We start from the raw sequence: 18,526 nt of genomic DNA, 5'->3' as shown, positions 1-18,526 counted from the left end.
GCACTCCCAATGGCAGCCACAAGGACATCAGTTTGAGTTGAAACTTAACATACACATTCCTATACACAACAGAATACTCTTGTCTTATAAAGGATCTTTGTCTGGTGTTTTTTGGCATTAGGTCCTTAGGAATAGCGCTGCAGTTATATTATATGAAAATCTTTGACTAGGGTTTTTGCTGCATGTCCTTAAAAACAGCACAGCGTTCCTATCATATAGGAGATCTTTAACTAGTCTTTTTTGCAGTTGGTCCTAAAAATTGCACAGCATTTTTTTTGGAGAGGAAATCTTTAAATAATGTTAGGTTGGTTCTTAAAAAACACAGAGTACTCTTGTCATATAGAGGATCCTTGATTTTTCGGGGGGGGGGGGGGGTTTGTAGTAGGTCCTTAAAAACCTTAAAGTTCTCCTGTCATTTAGAGGATTTTTGACTCAGGGTTTTTCCTTAAAAACAGCAGAGCCTCTCTCTGCCCACGTGGGGGGTGATCTCTCGCTAGCTTGGAGGCTGGTTGCCTTCTGCTTCTCCTGTGTTTGTCCTCGGCCGTTTGCATCTGTATACGGCCTGCTGCTACCCTGCCCGGCCTGCCCAGTTCTGGAGGTACCTGTCGCTGGCCGGCTGGCCTGCCTGCGTGGAGCCGGTGGTCCCTTGTTCCCTGGGTACCGCGCCTCCTGTTTTGGATTAGGCTTTCTGGGTGGCTGGGGCCGTACTTTGGCTGCCGCTCATAGTGACAGACGAATAGATTGTGCATGCAAACTTACATACACACTTACACGTAAATTCATACATACGTGCATACGTAGGTACATACGCATGCACATACATAAACATTTGCACACACACACACGGTACATACAGCCACACGCATATTCACCGTACAAACATACATACACACTGTACATTCACATGCACATACATACATACATACATACATACATACATACATACATTCATGCATATAATCATGATTCCTCAAACATATATTAACATTGTCCCCTCCCTTGCCCACCTAAGCGTAACCTATTTTTAACAATACAATCTATAAGGTTAATATGTCCGCTCCTCTTTTTTGCCCCCTTCTGTATCTGCTTTGTTTTGTAATTCAAGTACTCAATATTTATGTATTGTTTCATTTGAGTCAATGGTGGGGTTGATAATAGAGGTAATTATATTCATTATCCATCCATCCATCCATCTTCTTCCGCTTATCCGAGGTCGGGTCGCGGGGGCAGCAGCCTAAGCAGGGAAGCCCAGACTTCCCTCTCCCCAGCCACTTCGTCTAGCTCTTCCCGGGGGATCCCGAGGCGTTCCCAGGCCAGCCAGAAGACATAATCTTCCCAACGTGTCCTGGGTCTTTCCAGTGGCCTCCTACCGGTTGGACGTGCCCTAAACACCTCCCTCGGGAGGCGTTCGGGTGGCATCCTGACCAGATGCCTGAACCACCTCATCTGGCTCATCTCGATGTGGAGGAGCAGCGGCTTTACTTTGAGTTCCTCCCGGATGACAGAGCTTCTCACCCTATCTCTAAGGGAGAGCCCCGCCACCCGGTGGAGGAAACTCATTTCGGCCGCTTGTACAGCAGATATGGGCATCTACATTATCAATATGATTTGTCTGAGTGACTGGACAGGACATGGTAAAAAAAACAAAAACAACAAACAGCAGAGCGTCCCTGCCATATAATCAATCTTTGTCCAGTGTTTTTGGCAATAGGTTTCTAAAACCAGCATAGCACTCCCGTCATAAGAGGTCTTTCACTAGTGTTAGGTAGGTCCTTAAAAACAGACGAGCGTTTCTGTTTAATCGAGAATCATTAACTTGCGTTTTTGCAGTAGGTTAACAGCTGAGCGCTCCTGTCATATAGCAGATCTTTGTCTAGTGTTTTTTTTTTTTTTTCCTATCAGGAGTTCTTAAAAACAGCAGAACACTCCTGTTATTTAGAGGTTATTTAATAAGTGTTGTTGCATTTGCATTATAACAATTACATATGTCCAAATTGCTCATTATTTTTAAATTATGGACATCTTAAAGGAATAAATTGGACTTTCAGCCCCATTTTCCATGGTGGAAAAGGAGTGCAGTGCATCCTCTTAGTGGCCAAAATTTGAAAAATCATGCAAGATTTTTCTGATTTGTTTGTAAGTGTCAGTGTCTGACGTCCGTATGCAGAATTATTATCATTCCTCCTTTCAGCATCCAACTTTCCTTCACCTCCTTCCTCTATTATGCCCAAAGCCTCCTGAGAGATGTTCTATTTTTGAAGCAGCTAAAAGATTTTGTCAGGCTTCATTAGTCACAGGACATTACGTAAGAGGTGTGTGTGTGTGTGTGTGTTTATTGACATCTGCACATATATGCGTGTTTATTGCGTCATGTTTGTCTTTGTCCTCCAGGGTGTCTCTGTTTGACTACCAGGCCATGTGCAAGATGAACATTCACTCCATCAGCGGAGCCCGGCCGCTTCTTAGCGTACGTACACATCTGTCTATCTGTCATAAATCTATTTATCTAATATACTTCATCACATTCCTCCCATCTAGTCATTTTATGGATTGACATCCGCCCTCAAGTGGTTCCTCTCCAACTTCCTCCTGTAAGTGTTGCTAATAGCAACCAGCATGTTATGCTCATCTTTAATATTCAATGCATATTGTGGAGTTTATAGTGATAACTGATTAATTTCATTATGTTATTGGACCATTGTTTTGCATATTCCATTTTTTATCATACTTTGGGAAATGACCCAGTTGTAACGTTGCTTATTGATTCTTTCCACTCTCCCCTTTTCTGCACTTCACAAGCTTTCTCCTTGAGTTCAACATCTGCGGATTCTGGCACACGGAGCACTTTGCAGACGGTAAGGAGGAAAACGTATTTCTTTGCAGTCCTCCTTCAAAACAGCACATCGCTCCTGTCATATAGAGCAGTGGTTCTAAACCTTTTTTCAGTGATGTAGCCCCTGTGAATTTTTTTTTAATTCAAGTACCCCCTAATCAGAGCCAAGCATTTTTGGTTGAAAAAAAGAGATAAAGGAGTAAAATACAGCACTATGTCATCAGTTTCTGATTTATTAAATTGTATAACAGTGCAAAATATTGCTCATTTTTAGTGGTCTTTCTTGATCTATTTGGAAAAAAAGATATAAAAATAACTAAAAACTTGTTGAAAATAAACAAGTGATTCAATTATAACTAAAGATTCCTACACATAGAAGTAATCATCAACTTAATCTTTGGGGATTGTAATAGAGATCCATCTGGATTTATGAACTTCGAAACTTTTCCTCACGAAAAAATAAATATTTAACATCAATATTTATGGAACATGTCCACAAAAATCTAGCTATCAACACTGAATATTGCATTGTTGTATTTTTTTTTACAGTTTATGAACTTACATTTATATTTTGTTGAAGTATTATTCAATATCTATGTTTATAAAGGATTTTTGAATTGTTGCTATTTTTAGAATATTTTTTAAAAATCTCACGTACCCCTTGGCATACCTTCAAGTACTCCCAGGGGTACGCGTAGTCCCATTTTAGAACCACTGATATAGAGTAGGTCTTTAAAAACATTACAGTACACCTGTTATACGGAGATAATCTTTGACTAGCCTTGTTTTAACAGTAGGTCCCTAAAAACAGTGCAGTGTCCCTGTTACATAGTCCTAGAGAATATTTGACTAGCGTTTTGTGCAGTAGGTTCCAAAAAACAGCACTGGGCTCCTGGCGTATCAAGGATATTTGACTAAGTTTTTCTTTTGTTTTGTTTTTTGGTGTAGGTCCTTAAAAACAGCACAATGTTACTTTTATAAATTATCATTTGTGTTTTTCCAATATGTCTTTCAAAATTTTATAGAGCTCCTGTCCGAATCGGAATAGTTTTATTGCCATTGTTTGACCACGGGTTCACAAACGAGGAATTTTTCACAGCTTTGACTAGCCGTGCATTTTAATTACATTAGATCTTTAAAAACAGTGCAGTGTTTATGTTACATATTCATAGAGGATATTTGGCTAGCTTTTTGTGCAGTAGGTCCCAAAAAATAGCACTGTGCACTTGGCATATAGAGGAACTTTGGCGTTTTTTGCAATAGGTCTTCAAAAACGTCAGAACATTCCTGTTATGAATAAAATCTTTGATTATCGTTTTATTTAAAGTAGAATCTTAAAATCAGCACATTGTTCCTTTTGTATAGAGGATTTTCCAGTAGCGTTTTTATTTTATTTTACAGTAGATCCCTAAAAACAGCACAGTGTTCCTGGTGTATAGAGGATCTTTGTCGAGCATTTTTTTTTTTCATTAAGTACTTGCAAACGTCACATCACTCCAGTCATATAGAGGATCTTTGAGTAGCTTTTTTTGTAGTAGGTCCAAAAAACACTGTGCCAGTGAATTGATTAACGTGGACCCCAACTTAAACAAGTTGAAAAAATTTTTCGGGTGTTACCATTTAGTGGTCAATTGTATGGAATATGTACTGTACTGTGCAATCAACTAATCAATCAATCAATCAATATTTACTTATATAGCCCTAAATCACTAGTGTCTCAAAGGGCTGCACAAACCACTACCACATCCTCGGTAGGCCCACATAAGGGCAAGGAAAACTCACACCCAGTGGGACGTCGTTGACAATGATGACTATGATGACTATGAGAACCTTGGCGAGGATAATAAAAGTTTCAATCAATCAATCAACCAATAAGGATCTTTGGTGATTTTTGCAGTGGGTCCTCAAAAACATCAGAGAATTCCTGTTATATAGAGGTTATTTGACTGACATATTTTTTTTGCAGTAGGTCCTTAAAATAGCACTGTGCTCCTGTCATATCGAGCAGTGGTTCTAAAATGGGGGTACGCATACCCCTGGGGGTACTTGAAGGTATGCCAAGGGGAACATGAGATTTTTAAACTGTGGGCCTACCGAGGATGTCGTAGTGGTTTGTGCAGCCCTTTGAGACGCTAGTGATTTAGGGCTATATAAGTAAACATTGATTGATTGATTGATTGATTGATTAAAAAATATTCTAAAAATAGCAACAATTCAAAAATCCTTTATAAATATATTTATTGATTAATACTTCAACAAAATATGAATGTAAGTTCATAAACTGTGAAAATAAATGCAACAACGCAATATTCGGTGTTGACAGCTAGATATTTTGTGGACATGTTCCATAAATATTGATGTTAAAGATTTATTTTTTCGTTTAGAAATGTTTAGAATTAAGTTCATGAATCCAGATGGATCTCTATTACAATCCCTAAAGAGGGCACTTTAAGTTGATGATTACTTCCATGTGTAGAAATCTTTATTTATAATTGAATCACTTCTTTATTTTTCAACACGTTCTTAATTATTGTTATATCTTTTTTTTCAAATAGTTCAAGAAAGACCACTACAAATGAGCAATATTTTGCCATGTTTTACAATTTAATAGATCAGAAACTGATGACATAGTGCTGTATTTTACTTCTTTATCTCTTTTTTTTTTTTTTTACCAAAAATGGTTTGCTCTGATTAGGGGGTACTTGAATTAAATAAAAATGTTCACAGGGGGTACATCACTGAAAAAAGGTTGAGAACCACTGACATAGAGGATATTGGGTTTTTTGTTACAATACAGGTGGTCCCTAAAACATCAACATTTTACTGTATATAGGATCTTTGACTAGCATTTTTTTTGCAGTAGGCCCTCAAAACAGCACATTGCTCCTGTCATATAGACAGGATCTTTGACTTGTGTATTTTCAGTCTTATACAGAGTTGTTGTCAATGTCAACTGGCAGCTTTCTGGTTACCCCCAACCCCCAAAACTTTCCATTTGGCCCTCAGAATAAAATGACTTAATTTGGGACTGATTTCTGGCACTACTTTTATTGCAGGTGTGTTATTTAATATGGAAAATTCAAGACTGTCGCACATAAGCACTGATTTCCTTGAACGTCATTTCACCTTTCTTTTAAGCGTACAAAGCGAGCGCTGACCGTATTTACTGTGAGCCTGTCACTCCTGTCAGAGAGAGGATGTTTGTTTTTATGTGTGATCAAATTATCCATCTGGTCAAGTAGACATGTAATGTAGAGAATAGATCTTGTATCAAATACGTATTTTCATTTCACTTTCTCATCACCTCACCTCTTGGTGTTAACCCATCAACATCATCATCATCATCATCATCATCATCATCATCATCATCATCATCCTTCCATTAAGGCAAGCCATCCTCTAGCACGTGTGAGTATATTTCATACAGAGCAAGTGTGTGTCTTCAAGCAGCTCTAAATAAACCTTTCTCTGTCCTCCATTAGCGTACATACACAAGAAAAAGGGGGACATCCTGCAGCCGTGTGACACAGAGTACCCCAGCTTCGTCTATGAGCCGTCGGTCAAAGAGACCAACAGTATCATTAAGTGTGGACGCTGCCAGAAGTAATTACACACGCAAACTCAAACACGCACACAATACAGCTCTCCACTAAGCCCACGTCCAGTCACATGAAAAAAAAATATTGTGCTTGTGCACACTGAGAGGAGCTATGTGTATTTATAGAAAGAAAGAATAAAAAAAACTGTGTGGGATTATAAAAAGCACATAAGGATGAGAAAAGCTGTAAAAAAGGTAAAAAAAAGAGTAAGAGAGAGAAAGCAGGGATAAGTTTCACCATTGTACTGTTTTAGGGTGCAGAGCGTCCTCATGTGGACAAATGTGGGAATACAACGTTTTCTGTACAGCTGGGAAGTCCAAAGTGTGGCACAGTGGGCATTTAAAGTGTGCAGCTTGTTTTTTTAGGCATGTTCTAAAATTAAATGATCGCTTAAAGGGGATCTGCACTTTTTTGGAATCATTGTTAACAAAAAAAACATATGTCTTTTTTTTTTAGGATTTTAAAGATGATTAAAAAAAACACTTCAAAAGTGCGTCTAATCGTAGTCAGCATAGTAACCTTCAAAGCCCTCTAACACAATTTCAAAACCCTCCATTAACCTGTTATGTAGAAGTATACATATAATGTAGTAACCGACACATTCATAACAATATGCAATATGTACAATATTTTCTGTATTTTGGTTATTTTATGCATTACCGGAACTTATTTCCTTAGCACAATTTTAGTTCCATAGCAGCGCACTTTTGACTTACGGCAACAAATGTGTGTTCCTATTTCCGTAAACTATGCGAGTGTTTTTTAAGGATGGCACACTTGGTAATAGACAACGAAAACGACTATCTTTGGACAGATTAGGATTCACAACATAATCTTTTTGAAGCTGAATGTACGGAGGATGAACTGCTGCTTATAGAAGCGAGCTCGAAGAGATGCTTAAATGTTGGAGAAGACGGAAGCCGAAAGAGTGAGGTCGGCGTGACTTGACGCTGTAAATGTGGAATTTGCTGACACAAATGGAGTGCTTACACAAAATAAACCGGAAAAATTGTCGCCGGCCTGCTGGACCAAATGAACAACTGTCCATCGAGTGATTCACTATAATATTTATCATGATACATGCAGCACACCATGCTAATGTTAGTACAACTACATACAATGTTGAGCTAACTGTGTACAAACTGTGTGCAGACACTCCAATATGATTATTTATGTTTTTCAGTCAGTAAAGATTTGCGTCGTATTGTGTTGTGCATTACAAACTCAAACACCATTCAGCTGTTTGCGTTGTAGCTAATTTACCTCTTATCGTAGCTAGCTTACGGCTAACACCGTAGCATGCTGTCGTAAGACGATGTGTCACTACGCTATAAAAAGAGTTCCTCAGTGTTCGCTCTTACAATTACCATATCGCCACAGCTTGGTTATTATACAGGTTACGGAAGGTAAATAAAGTAAAAATAATAGAAGCACTGGGTTAGCATGATGAAAGCAGATGTGAACCTTTTCAAGGGACAGCGTGGCGCGGTGGGGAGAGTGGCAGTGCGCAACCCGAGGGTCCCTGGTTCAATCCTCACCTAGTACCAACCTCGTCACGTCCGTTGTGTCCTGAGCAAGACACTTCACCCTTGCTCCTGATGGGTGCTGGTTAGCGCCTTGCATGGCAGCTCCCTCCATCAGTGTGCGAATGTGTGTGTGAATGGGTAAATGTGGAAGTAGTGTCAAAGCGCTTTGAGTACCTTGAAGGTAGAAAAGCCCTATACAAGTATACATATAATGTAGTAACCGACACATTCATAACAATATGCAATATGTACAATATTTTCTTTATTTTGGTTATTTCATGCATTACTGGAACTTATTTCCTTAGCACAATTATTTTTATTTCCATGGCAGCGCACTTTTGACTTACGGCAACAAATGTGTGTTCCTATTTCCGGAAACTATGTGAGTGTGTTTTATAAGGATGGCACACTTGCTATACAAGTACAACCCATTATAAATTATGTATTTATATCACAAAGTACAGACTTTAAAATGGTCTTTAAATCAGTCCCTCCAGGATTTCACACCATCCATCGATTTTCTACCGCTTGTCCCTCTTTGGGTTGCGTGGGGGCTGGAGCCTACCCTGGCTGCACTCGGGCGCAAGGCAACTGCCAGGGTACACCCTGGACAAGTCGCCACCTCATCGCAGGGCCTCCACAGATAAACAATTATTCACACTTACAATTAAACACTGCGGGCCATTTAGTGTCTACAATCAATTCACATAACAATCAAATCTTTTTCAAAAGCTTTTTCACACTATTTCAACCCTCAACTATAGTCCATTGGTTTTAACAAAAGGCTAAGAATATAAAAGTAGCCCCAAGGTCTTTAATTTTCCTGTATGTGACATTCTGTTAAAAACGAATTGCCACATGATTGTTGTTTTGACGTTTGCCATTTGTGTTTTTTAGGCTGTTTGTGGTGCAGCAGATCCCGGAGAGCAACCTGCTGATGCTGGTGGTCCAGGCCGACTGTGACTGCTCCAAACAGCACCCGCCCATCACCATGGAGCCCAAAGAAGTCAAATATATCCTTTTGATTGCACATTCAAGGAGCACCATTGCAACATAAAGAGTAACCATAGCTTGTCATGCATTAGCTGTGTATGACCCTTGACCCCACGGAACATAACTCCTCAGTCAAATGTGAGCGGATGCGATCCCAGAAGATCCGCCGCCGGCCCGAGTCCTGCCATGCTTACCACCCTCAGGTGCGTTCCTGCCACATGTCCTCGTACATTCATCATACTTGCGCTCACATAGACGTTGCGTTCCTTCTAGGAGAACGCAAACGACTGTGGAGGAGCGTCAGCAGCGTCCCTTTCTGCCTTGCTGGTCATACTTTGTCCCCCAGTCGCCATGTTCCTCTTGCCGTGGTGACCCATCCTGTTGCCGGACACCACAAGTGGATTTATTTTGTATGTCTCAGGGTGCGTTCACACTGGTCGTGTTTGCTTGTGTTAAAAGGAAGTCCGGTGGTTGGGTTTGTCTCACTTGTACTCAAATGTAAACCACCAAAGACTCAATCAGTGTTAAGTGACAGCAAAAAGCAGAGATGGTAAATATGTAAGAACGTGTTGGAAGTGCACCGAAATGCGCTCAGAACCACAAATCTGAATGCATTTTTGACATTGTTTTGGTTAACTCCAGTAAAATTGGCTGCTGTTGCCATGGTCACCACTCCATTAGTTACTTTCCTTGCATGTCAAAGTGGAAACAAAGGAGAAGCAGGTGGCTGCTGTAACTCACAGTGATGAATTATGAATCACATGACCGAATGTAATGACTTTCTGATGTACCTTTACCCCACTTAGCGTTGCATATGGCCAACCTATTCTAAATACAGTATATGTGCATCGCAATACTTGTAATAGTCTTGGAAAGTTATTTGAGGTCAGTAGTTCAATTAAGATTACTAGACCAAGTAAACTAATTATCCTAGTCTAGGACAGGGGTCAGCAACCTTTACCACTCAAACAGCCATTTTGACCCATTTCACAAAATAAAGACAACAATGGGAGCCACAAAACTCTTTGGAAATTTAAAATGAAATAACACAGCGTACAAAGTTTGTTAGTGCGGCCCGCAAGTTTTATTTGAATGCCGCTTGTCAACATCAAATTTGCCAATCATCCCAATTTTTCCGGGAGGCTACCGAACTTCATCAATATTAAGGAGGTGCTATATTGAAAATGCGTATAGCGTGCTCTACATCCGTATCAAACGGATTGCCAGCCCATTCGCATGTTGTATGTGACTTCTGCAGACACACGTGAGTGACTGCAAGGCATACTTGCTCAACAGCCATACAGGTTACACTGAGGGTGCCCGTTTAAACAACTTTAACACTCTTACTAATATGCCCCACACTGTGAAACCACACCAAACAAGAATGACAAACACATTTCGGGAGAACATCCGCACCGTAACACAACATAAACACAACAGAACAAATACGCAGAATCCCATGCATCCCTAACTCTTCCAGGCTACATTATACACCCCCGCTACCACCAAACCCTGCCCCCGCCAACCTCAACTGACGCACGGAGCGGGGGCATGGGGGCGGTCGTGTTAGCGGGGGTGTATAATGTAGCCCGTAAGAGTTAGGGATGCATGGGATTCTGAGTATTTGTTATGTCGTGTTACAGTACAGATGTTCTCCCGAAATGTGTTTGTCATTATTGTTTGGTGTGGGTTCACAGTGTGGCGCATATTAGTAAGAGTGTTAAAGTTGTTTATATCACAACCCTCAGTGTAACCTGTATGGCTGTTGAACAAGTATGCCTTGCAGTCACTTACGCGTGATGACAGCAGCCTCAGACTACATGTGACCGGCCGGCACTCAAATAGCAAGGTATGAAAGCGAACGCGACGACATGTTCCAGAGGACATTATAGGCATTGCCATCACGTCACGCCCTCAATATTGTTATCCGGGTGAAAATATGACAATATTATCCTCGGGAGATTTCTGGGAGAGACACTGAAATCCGGAAACCTCACGGAAAAATCGGGGGGGTCGGCAAGTATGCAGCTGAGCCACATCAGAGTGAACAAAGAGCTGCATGCGGCTCTGGAGCCCTGGGTTGCCGGCCCCTGGTCTACGAAATACTGATTTTTTTTTTATAGCTGTAAAGTAGGGGTGTCCTGACTCCCGAGCCGATATTGATCTAATTTAATCAAAAAACTGATTTGGGATTATATGGGCCTGCATCTAAAACGTCAGATATAAGGACTGCGATAGTGGCAGTCTAATGTCTCTTCTTGGTGGCTTTGCAGACTGATAACATCGTGTCTCCATTTGAGAGCATTTTACTTCAAAACACTGTAAAAGTGAACACAGAAATAAATTATGGAAGGAGGTTTTGGCTCAAAATCTCACAATACATGGCCCCCTTCATTCTTTCCTTAACACGGATCAATCGTCCTGTCCCCTTAGCAGAAAAACAGCCCCAAACCATGATGTTTCCACACAGTGGGTGTGGTGTTCGTGGGATGTAGCTCGGTGTTCTTCTTACTCCAATGCCAACGTGTTGAGTTTATACCAAAAAGTTCTATTTTGGTTTCATCTGACCACATGACATTCTCCCAATCCTCTGCTGTATCATCCATGTATCCATTTTGGTATGGACTCAACTTGTTGTGTTTGGAGGGGAAGAGTGCTGAGTTGCATCCCAAGAACGCCATACCTACTGTGAAGCATGCGGTCCTCTCCCAGGTTTCTCAAAGTCATTGTCACCGACGTCCCACTGGGGTGAGTTTTTCCATGCCCTTATGTGGGCTCTGTACCGCGGGTATCGTTGTGGCTTGTGCAGCCCTTTGAGACACTTGTGACTTAGGGCTATATAAATAAACATTGATTGATTGATTGATAACGTAGACGGGATATTAACTAACTTCTCTGTCACATTCCAACACAAAAGACATGCATTAAATGAAAGCTACAACTATAATGCACATTACAATCAAATAGCTGGTGTGTAATAATAAGTAAAATACTTACTTACTCAACCAAAGACAAAACGGGCCCATTTAAATTAAGATTACTTTCTGACAGTGGCAACACACCTCGAACAAACTGAAATACATCAATCCATCAATTTTCTACCGCCTGTCCCGTTCGGGGTCACAGGGGGTCGCTAGAGCCTATCTCAGCTGCATTCGGGCGGAAGGCGGTGTACAACCTCGACAAGTCGCCACCTCATCGGAGGGCCAACACAGATAGACGGACAACATTCACACACTAGGGCCAATTTAGTGTTGCCAATCAACCTATCCCCAGGTGCATGTTTTTGGCGGTGGGAGGAAGCCAGAGTACCCGAGGGAACCCACGCAGTCACGGGCAGAACATGCAAACTCCACACAGAAAGATCCCGAGCCCGGGATTGAACCCAGGGCAACTCAGGACCTTCGTATTGTGAGGCACATGCACTAACCCCTGTTACACCGTGCTGCCTACAAACTTAAATAAATGCTTTAAATCATTCTCAGAAACGTAATTAAAACTAAATACAACAACTAGTTTGCAGTCTAATCCAGACTCTGATCTGATCTCTGATTCTATCCAGCAGGCTGAGCCCACATGATCACAACATATCACTTGATCAATACTTCTATAACATTACACGCTAAAAAATAAGTCAATAGTCCGTGTTATAATGTGCTGACATCAGATCAAAATCGGTATCGGCCAATGGTCAAGGCTGCAACATCGGAATAATAGAAAAGCGCTATATAAATCTAATTCATTATTATTATCATTATTATAAAAAAAATCTTAGCATTATCCTTACTGTAAACTTGAATCATCAAAATGATTAGATGTGTGTTGGAATATTTGTTATATTTAAAAGCTGAGGGTTTTACTTTTTTTAATTGAACTACTGAAATTCACTTTTCAAATTCTACTGTATTGAGATGCTTCTCTCTATATATTGATTTATAAATAATTCCTTGGTTCGCTTATCAAATAAAATGGTCACTCACAACAAACATGTATAACCCTTTAAATTAAAAGTTTAAATCTAACTACATATGGTATTTTTGTACATTTCTACTCGTTTAATATACTTTTCTTTGCCCTGTTGCATGTTTACCACAAATTGCTTGACCTCTGACCCATCTTTATTGCTTAAACCATCAAACATATTCATTCATATTTTTGTCCTTCAAACTTCACACTATTGTTTGTGTCTAGACTCTAGACTGTACACTGATGAACAAAGCCAAATTAAATTATCTCCATGTTTTGTACTGTCTAGTGTCTGTGTGAGTTAATTTAGGTTGGTATCATTTAAAGATGACATGAGATAATTTGAACTATATATATATATATATATATATATATATATATATATATATATATATATATATTCTTTATGCATTGTTTGTATTCCTGTCGTTGTTACTGTGCAAAGTTTTTACACCAATATTCTACAAACAATCCAATAAAGCTTAAAGACTTTTTTTTAAAATATGATGTTAGTAATGATAACTAAACATTTGTCAGAATATGGACACCTCATTTCCCTATTAAAATGGGAGCATGGTAAAACAGGATGTCAACCAACTCTCAGACATTCTTTCGTTCTTTCTTTCTTTAGGTTATTTTGAACATCAACACACTTACAACATAATACATCACACAATTTCATATCATTTCACTTTACATCATGTCCGAAAAGGAGTAGGAAGAAGCAAAGCTTATTTAATCCTACCCCTTTCTGACTTCAGAGCGTTCACAAATACATATGTTCATTTACTAACTTCTTTTTGTAGCACAATGACATCCATGAATGATTATTACAGCAGTTTTTGTAATAAATAATTAAGTCAGTCATGATAAACATACTGATATGAAGAATATCCCATGTTCGACAACACTGACTGTGTTTCTCATAATTCTTCTTCTTTGTACTTTGTGAGCACTATTAATTTGGACAACCTCGTAAACTGGATCATATCAGCATATTGTTTAACTTCTTTGATTAATTCATGCCATAATTTAATTACACATACTGATATGCTAAAGGTTTTTAGTGTTGTACGTGCATACAAATATTTTTTAAATTAGACTTTCTTCTAAGATTATATTTCTCCTCTCTAGTTTAGAAGAATGGTTGTATAATCTTGAGTAGCAGGTTATAGTTTGCTTTGAACATCATTTTAGCCGTTTGCAATTTTACCAAATCATTGAATTTCAAAATTGTTGATTCAATAAATAAAGTGTTTTTACGTTCTCTACATCCGACATTACTGTTTGTATCAGTCTAACTCAGCCGTTCTTAACCTTGTTGGAGGTACCGAACCCCACCAGTTTCATACGTGCATTCACCGAACCCTTCTTTAGTGAAAAATTGAAAAAAAACATTTTCTAATTCAAGACAAAGTTATATGTTTTTGGTAACACTTTAGTATGGGGAACATATTCTAAGTAACAAAGACTTAATTTAGAGGGTTTTGGTCAGGGTTAGAGGGTTAGGGTTATAATAAGGCCATACCGAATTAGTACTTAGTGACTAGCTAAGAGAATATGTTACTAATTTGCATATTAATACGCAACTAATTAATGGTGAATATGTTCCCCATACTAAAGTGTTGCCATGATTTTTTTACTGGCGCAAAAAATGAACCATGCATGAACATCACCTTGTTCAAACAACAAAACTAAGGCAGTGAATGAACTCACAACTAATTACACACCTGCAAATCAGTCAGCTGTTGCCGTATCCGTAATACGCCGATAGGGAAAAGTTTGTATTTACACGAAGAGTCGGGTGTGTTTTGATCTCTGCCGAACCCCTGAGACCGACTCACCGAACTCCTAGGGTTTGATCGAACCCAGGTTAAGAACCACTGGTCTAACTGATCTTTTTTGCAACACGGTTAACCTTTGTAATTATTTTCCCATATTTCTACACAATGACTCACTCATCTGGTTGGGATCTTCAGCTCTCACTGGATCGGTTCGCAGCCGAGTGTGAAGCGACCGGGATAAGAAACAGCAGCTCCAAATTTGAGTCCAAGGGTGGAGGGCCTTCTCCGGGTTAGGGAGGAGACCCTGCCCCAAGTGGAGGAGTTCAAGTACCTCGGAGTCTTGTTCACAAGTGAGGGAAGAGTGGATCGCGAGATCGACAGGCGGATCGGTGCGGCGTCTTCAGTAATGCGGACGCTGTATCGATCCGTTGTGGTGAAGAAGGAGCTGAGCCGGAAGGAAAAGCTCTCAATTTAGCGGTCGATCTACGTTCCCATCCTCACCTATGGTCATGAGCTTTGGGTCATGACCGAAAGGACAAGATCACGGGTACAAGCGGCCGAAATGAGTTTCCTCCGCCAGGTGGCGGTGCTCTCCCTTAGAGCAGTGGTTCTCATACGCGTACCCCTGAGGGTACTTGAAGGTATGCCAAGGGGTACGTGAGATTATTATTTTTTTAAATATTCTAAAAATAGCAACAATTCAAAAATCCTTTATAAATATATTTATTGAATAATACTTCAACAAAATATGAATGTAAGTTCATAAACTGTGAAAAGAAATACAACAATGCAATATTCAGTGTTGACCGGTAGATTTTTTTGTGGACATGTTCCATAAATATTGTTGCTAAAGATTTCTTTTTTTTTGTGAAGAAATTTTTAGAATTAAGATGATGAATCCAGATGGATCTCTATTACAATCCCCGAAGAGTTGATGATTACTTCTATGTGTAGAAATCTTTATATATAATTGAATCACTTATTTATTTTTTAACAACTTTTAGTTATTTTTCTTTCTTTTTTCCAAATAGTTCAAGAAAGACCACTACAAATGACCAATATTTTGCTCTTTTATACAATTTAATGAATCAGAAACTGATGACACAGTACTGTATTTTACTTATTGATCTATTTTTTTCAACTAAAAATGCTTTGCTCTGATTAGGGGGTACTTGAATTAAAAACATGTTAACGGGAGGTACATCGCTGAAAAAAGGTTGAGAACCACTGCCTTAGAGATAGGGTGAGAAGCTCTGCCATCCGGGAGGAGCTCAAAGCTGCTCCTCCACATCGAGGGAGCCAGATGAGATGGTTCGGGCATCTGGTCATGATGCCACCCGAACGCCTCTTTAGGGAGGTGTTTAGGTCACGTCCAACCGGTAGGAGGCCACGGGGAAGACCCAGGACACGTTGGGAAGACTATGTCTCCCGGCTGGCCTGGGAACGCCTCGAGGATGCCGAGGCGTTAATCAATTACCATGAATTGATTAACATGGACCCCGACTTAAACAAGTTGAAAAACTTATTCGGGTGTTACCATTTAGTGGTCAATTGTACGGAATATGTACTGAACTGTGCAATCTATTAATAAAAGTATCAATAAATCAATCAAAAAACGAAGTGGGTGGGGAGATGGAAGTCTGGGCTTCCCTGCTTAGGCTGCTGCCCCCGCGACCCGACCTCAGATAAGCGGAAGAAGATGGATGGATGGACTCAGATATGGCACACATTAAGAAGGGCTATATGAATACATTCTGCTCTTCTCAAATGTGAACATGCATTTGTTTTATGTGATTCATGTTATCAATCAATCAATCAATGATTATTTATATAGCCCTAAATCATTAGTGTCTCAAAGGGCTGTACAAACCCAAACACAAACCACAACGACATCCTCGGTAGGCCCACATAAGGGCAGGGAAAACTCACACCCAGTGGGACGTCGGTGACAATGATGACTATGAGAAACCTTGGAGAGGACCGCATATGTGGGCAACCCCCCACCCCCCCCTAGGGGAACCGAAAGCAATGGATGTCGAGCGGGTCTAACATGATACTGTGAAAGTTGAATCCATAGTGGAGCCAACACAACCGTGAGAGTCCAGTCCAAAGTGGATCCAACACAGTAGAGCAGGAGTCACGTAAGGACCAGATGAGTAGCCCGCTGGCCTGTTCTAAAAATCGCTCAAATAGCAGCACTTACTAGTGAGCTGCCTCTATTTTTTAAATTGTATTTATTTACTAGCAAGCTGGGCTCGCTTTGCTCCACATTTTTAATTCTAAGAGAGACAAGACTCAAATAGAATTTGAAAATCCAAGAAAATATTTGAAAGACTTGGTCTTCACTTGTTTAAATAAGTTCATTTATTTTTTTTAACTTTGCTTCTTATAACTTTTAGAAAGACAATTTTAGAGAAAAAATACAACCTTAAAAATAATTTTAGGATTTTTAAACACATTTACCTTTTTACCTTTTAAATTCCTTCCTCTTCTTTCCTGACATTTTAAATCAATGTTCAAGTATTTTCTTTTTTTTATTATTATTGTAAAGAATAATAAATACATTTTGATTTAATTTTTCATTTTAGCTTCTGGTTTTTCGACGAAGAATATTTGTGAAATATTTCTTAGAACTTATTATGTTTAAAATAAATAAAAAATATTCTAGCAAATCTAGAAAATCTGTAGAATCAAATTTAAGTCTTATTTCAAAGTCTTTGAATTTCTTTTAAAAATGTTGTTCTGGAAAATCTAGAAGAAATAATGATTTGTCTTTGTTAGAAATATAGCTTGGTCCGATTTGTTATATATTCTAACAAAGTGCAGGTTGAATTTTAACCTATTTAAAACATGTCATCAAAAATATATATTGTGAGAAATCATTAAGATGATCAGTGTTTCCACAAAGATAAATATCATTAATTATTAATAATAACATTGAGTTAGAGGTAAATTGAGCAAATTGGCTATTTCTTGCAATTTATTTAAGGGTGTATCAAACTGGTAGCCCTTCGCATTAATCAGTACCCAAGAAGTAGCTCTTGGTTTCAAAAAGGTTGGTGACCCCTGCAGTAGAGAGAGTCCCGTCCATAGTAGAGCCATCAGGAAACCATCCCAAGCGGATCAGGCAGATCAGCAGCGCAGAGATGTCCACAGCCGATACACATGTTAGGCATGTTTAATACTAACTAGACAATTACCAAGTGAATTAAAGCAAGATAAATCATTCGGGAATGCTTACAATTGTGAAATTGATGTATTCCAACGTAAAGTTATTAAGTGGTGGCTGCAATGACCAATAGGGAACAACAGAGGGCGCCATCCGCCCCTCTCATTGTTGCTGCGTGAGCTGCCACAGCCCTGGCTAGTTGCTAGCGCGAGGAACGGCCCTGAGGAAAATGGCGGACGGTGTAGATCACATCGATATCTACGCCGACGTAGAGGAGGAGTTCAATCAGGTATTTACTCAAATTTGTGCTATCTTTTTTGGCCAAGAAGCAACATTTCTGTGTGGTGTTTTTCACGTTCCATTGTGGCCATTTTGTTGGGGCAAACAACGGGATATGTCCGGCCGCAGTTTGCCCCTCGCGTGTGGGCCCAAGCTGCTGTAACTTGATGTCCGGACGCATTAATAGTGAAAAAGCATCCATTTATTAAATTGTATTTCTTATTTTGTTGAATTGTTTACTTGTTTATCATAGTCGGAATGCATTTCCAGATAAGTCGTTGTTGCGTGTAAGAACTAGTTGGGGCCTTGGCATGGCGGGCTAACAAAGCCAAACAAACGCAGTCGTATTATGTTGCTTTGCAAAAAAAAAAATCACA

At 39.5% G+C, this 18,526-nt stretch overlaps 2 protein-coding genes across 5 annotated transcripts in view; both read left to right on the top strand.

The window, feature by feature from the left end:
- The window catches only part of cacna2d4a (calcium channel, voltage-dependent, alpha 2/delta subunit 4a), a 113,894-nt gene extending 103,678 nt beyond the window's left edge, over positions 1–10,216 (top strand). For 2 of the 3 annotated variants that reach the window (XM_061912323.1, XM_061912321.1), the window contains 8 exons: positions 2,392–2,467; positions 2,539–2,591; positions 2,800–2,855; positions 6,221–6,241; positions 6,316–6,436; positions 8,856–8,976; positions 9,077–9,154; positions 9,225–10,216. In XM_061912323.1, the coding sequence (XP_061768307.1) occupies positions 2,392–2,467; positions 2,539–2,591; positions 2,800–2,855; positions 6,221–6,241; positions 6,316–6,436; positions 8,856–8,976; positions 9,077–9,154; positions 9,225–9,323 (625 nt within the window). In that variant the 3' untranslated portion in view covers positions 9,324–10,216. The remainder of the gene's footprint in view (positions 1–2,391; positions 2,468–2,538; positions 2,592–2,799; positions 2,856–6,220; positions 6,242–6,315; positions 6,437–8,855; positions 8,977–9,076; positions 9,155–9,224) is intronic. The other variant, XM_061912322.1, reaches the window with a different exon arrangement.
- A 7,800-nt stretch (positions 10,217–18,016) lies between these two features.
- The window catches only part of cpsf6 (cleavage and polyadenylation specific factor 6), a 33,784-nt gene continuing 33,274 nt past the window's right edge, over positions 18,017–18,526 (top strand). For both annotated transcript variants that reach the window (XM_061912270.1, XM_061912268.1), the window contains exon 1: positions 18,017–18,159. In XM_061912270.1, coding sequence (XP_061768254.1) covers positions 18,100–18,159 — 60 coding nt within the window. In that variant the 5' untranslated portion in view covers positions 18,017–18,099. The remainder of the gene's footprint in view (positions 18,160–18,526) is intronic.

The sequence above is a fragment of the Nerophis ophidion genome, linkage group LG10, assembly GCF_033978795.1.
Source record: "Nerophis ophidion isolate RoL-2023_Sa linkage group LG10, RoL_Noph_v1.0, whole genome shotgun sequence".
Classification (NCBI taxonomy): domain Eukaryota; kingdom Metazoa; phylum Chordata; class Actinopteri; order Syngnathiformes; family Syngnathidae; genus Nerophis; species Nerophis ophidion.
This window is presented reverse-complemented; position numbering and strand designations above follow the sequence as displayed.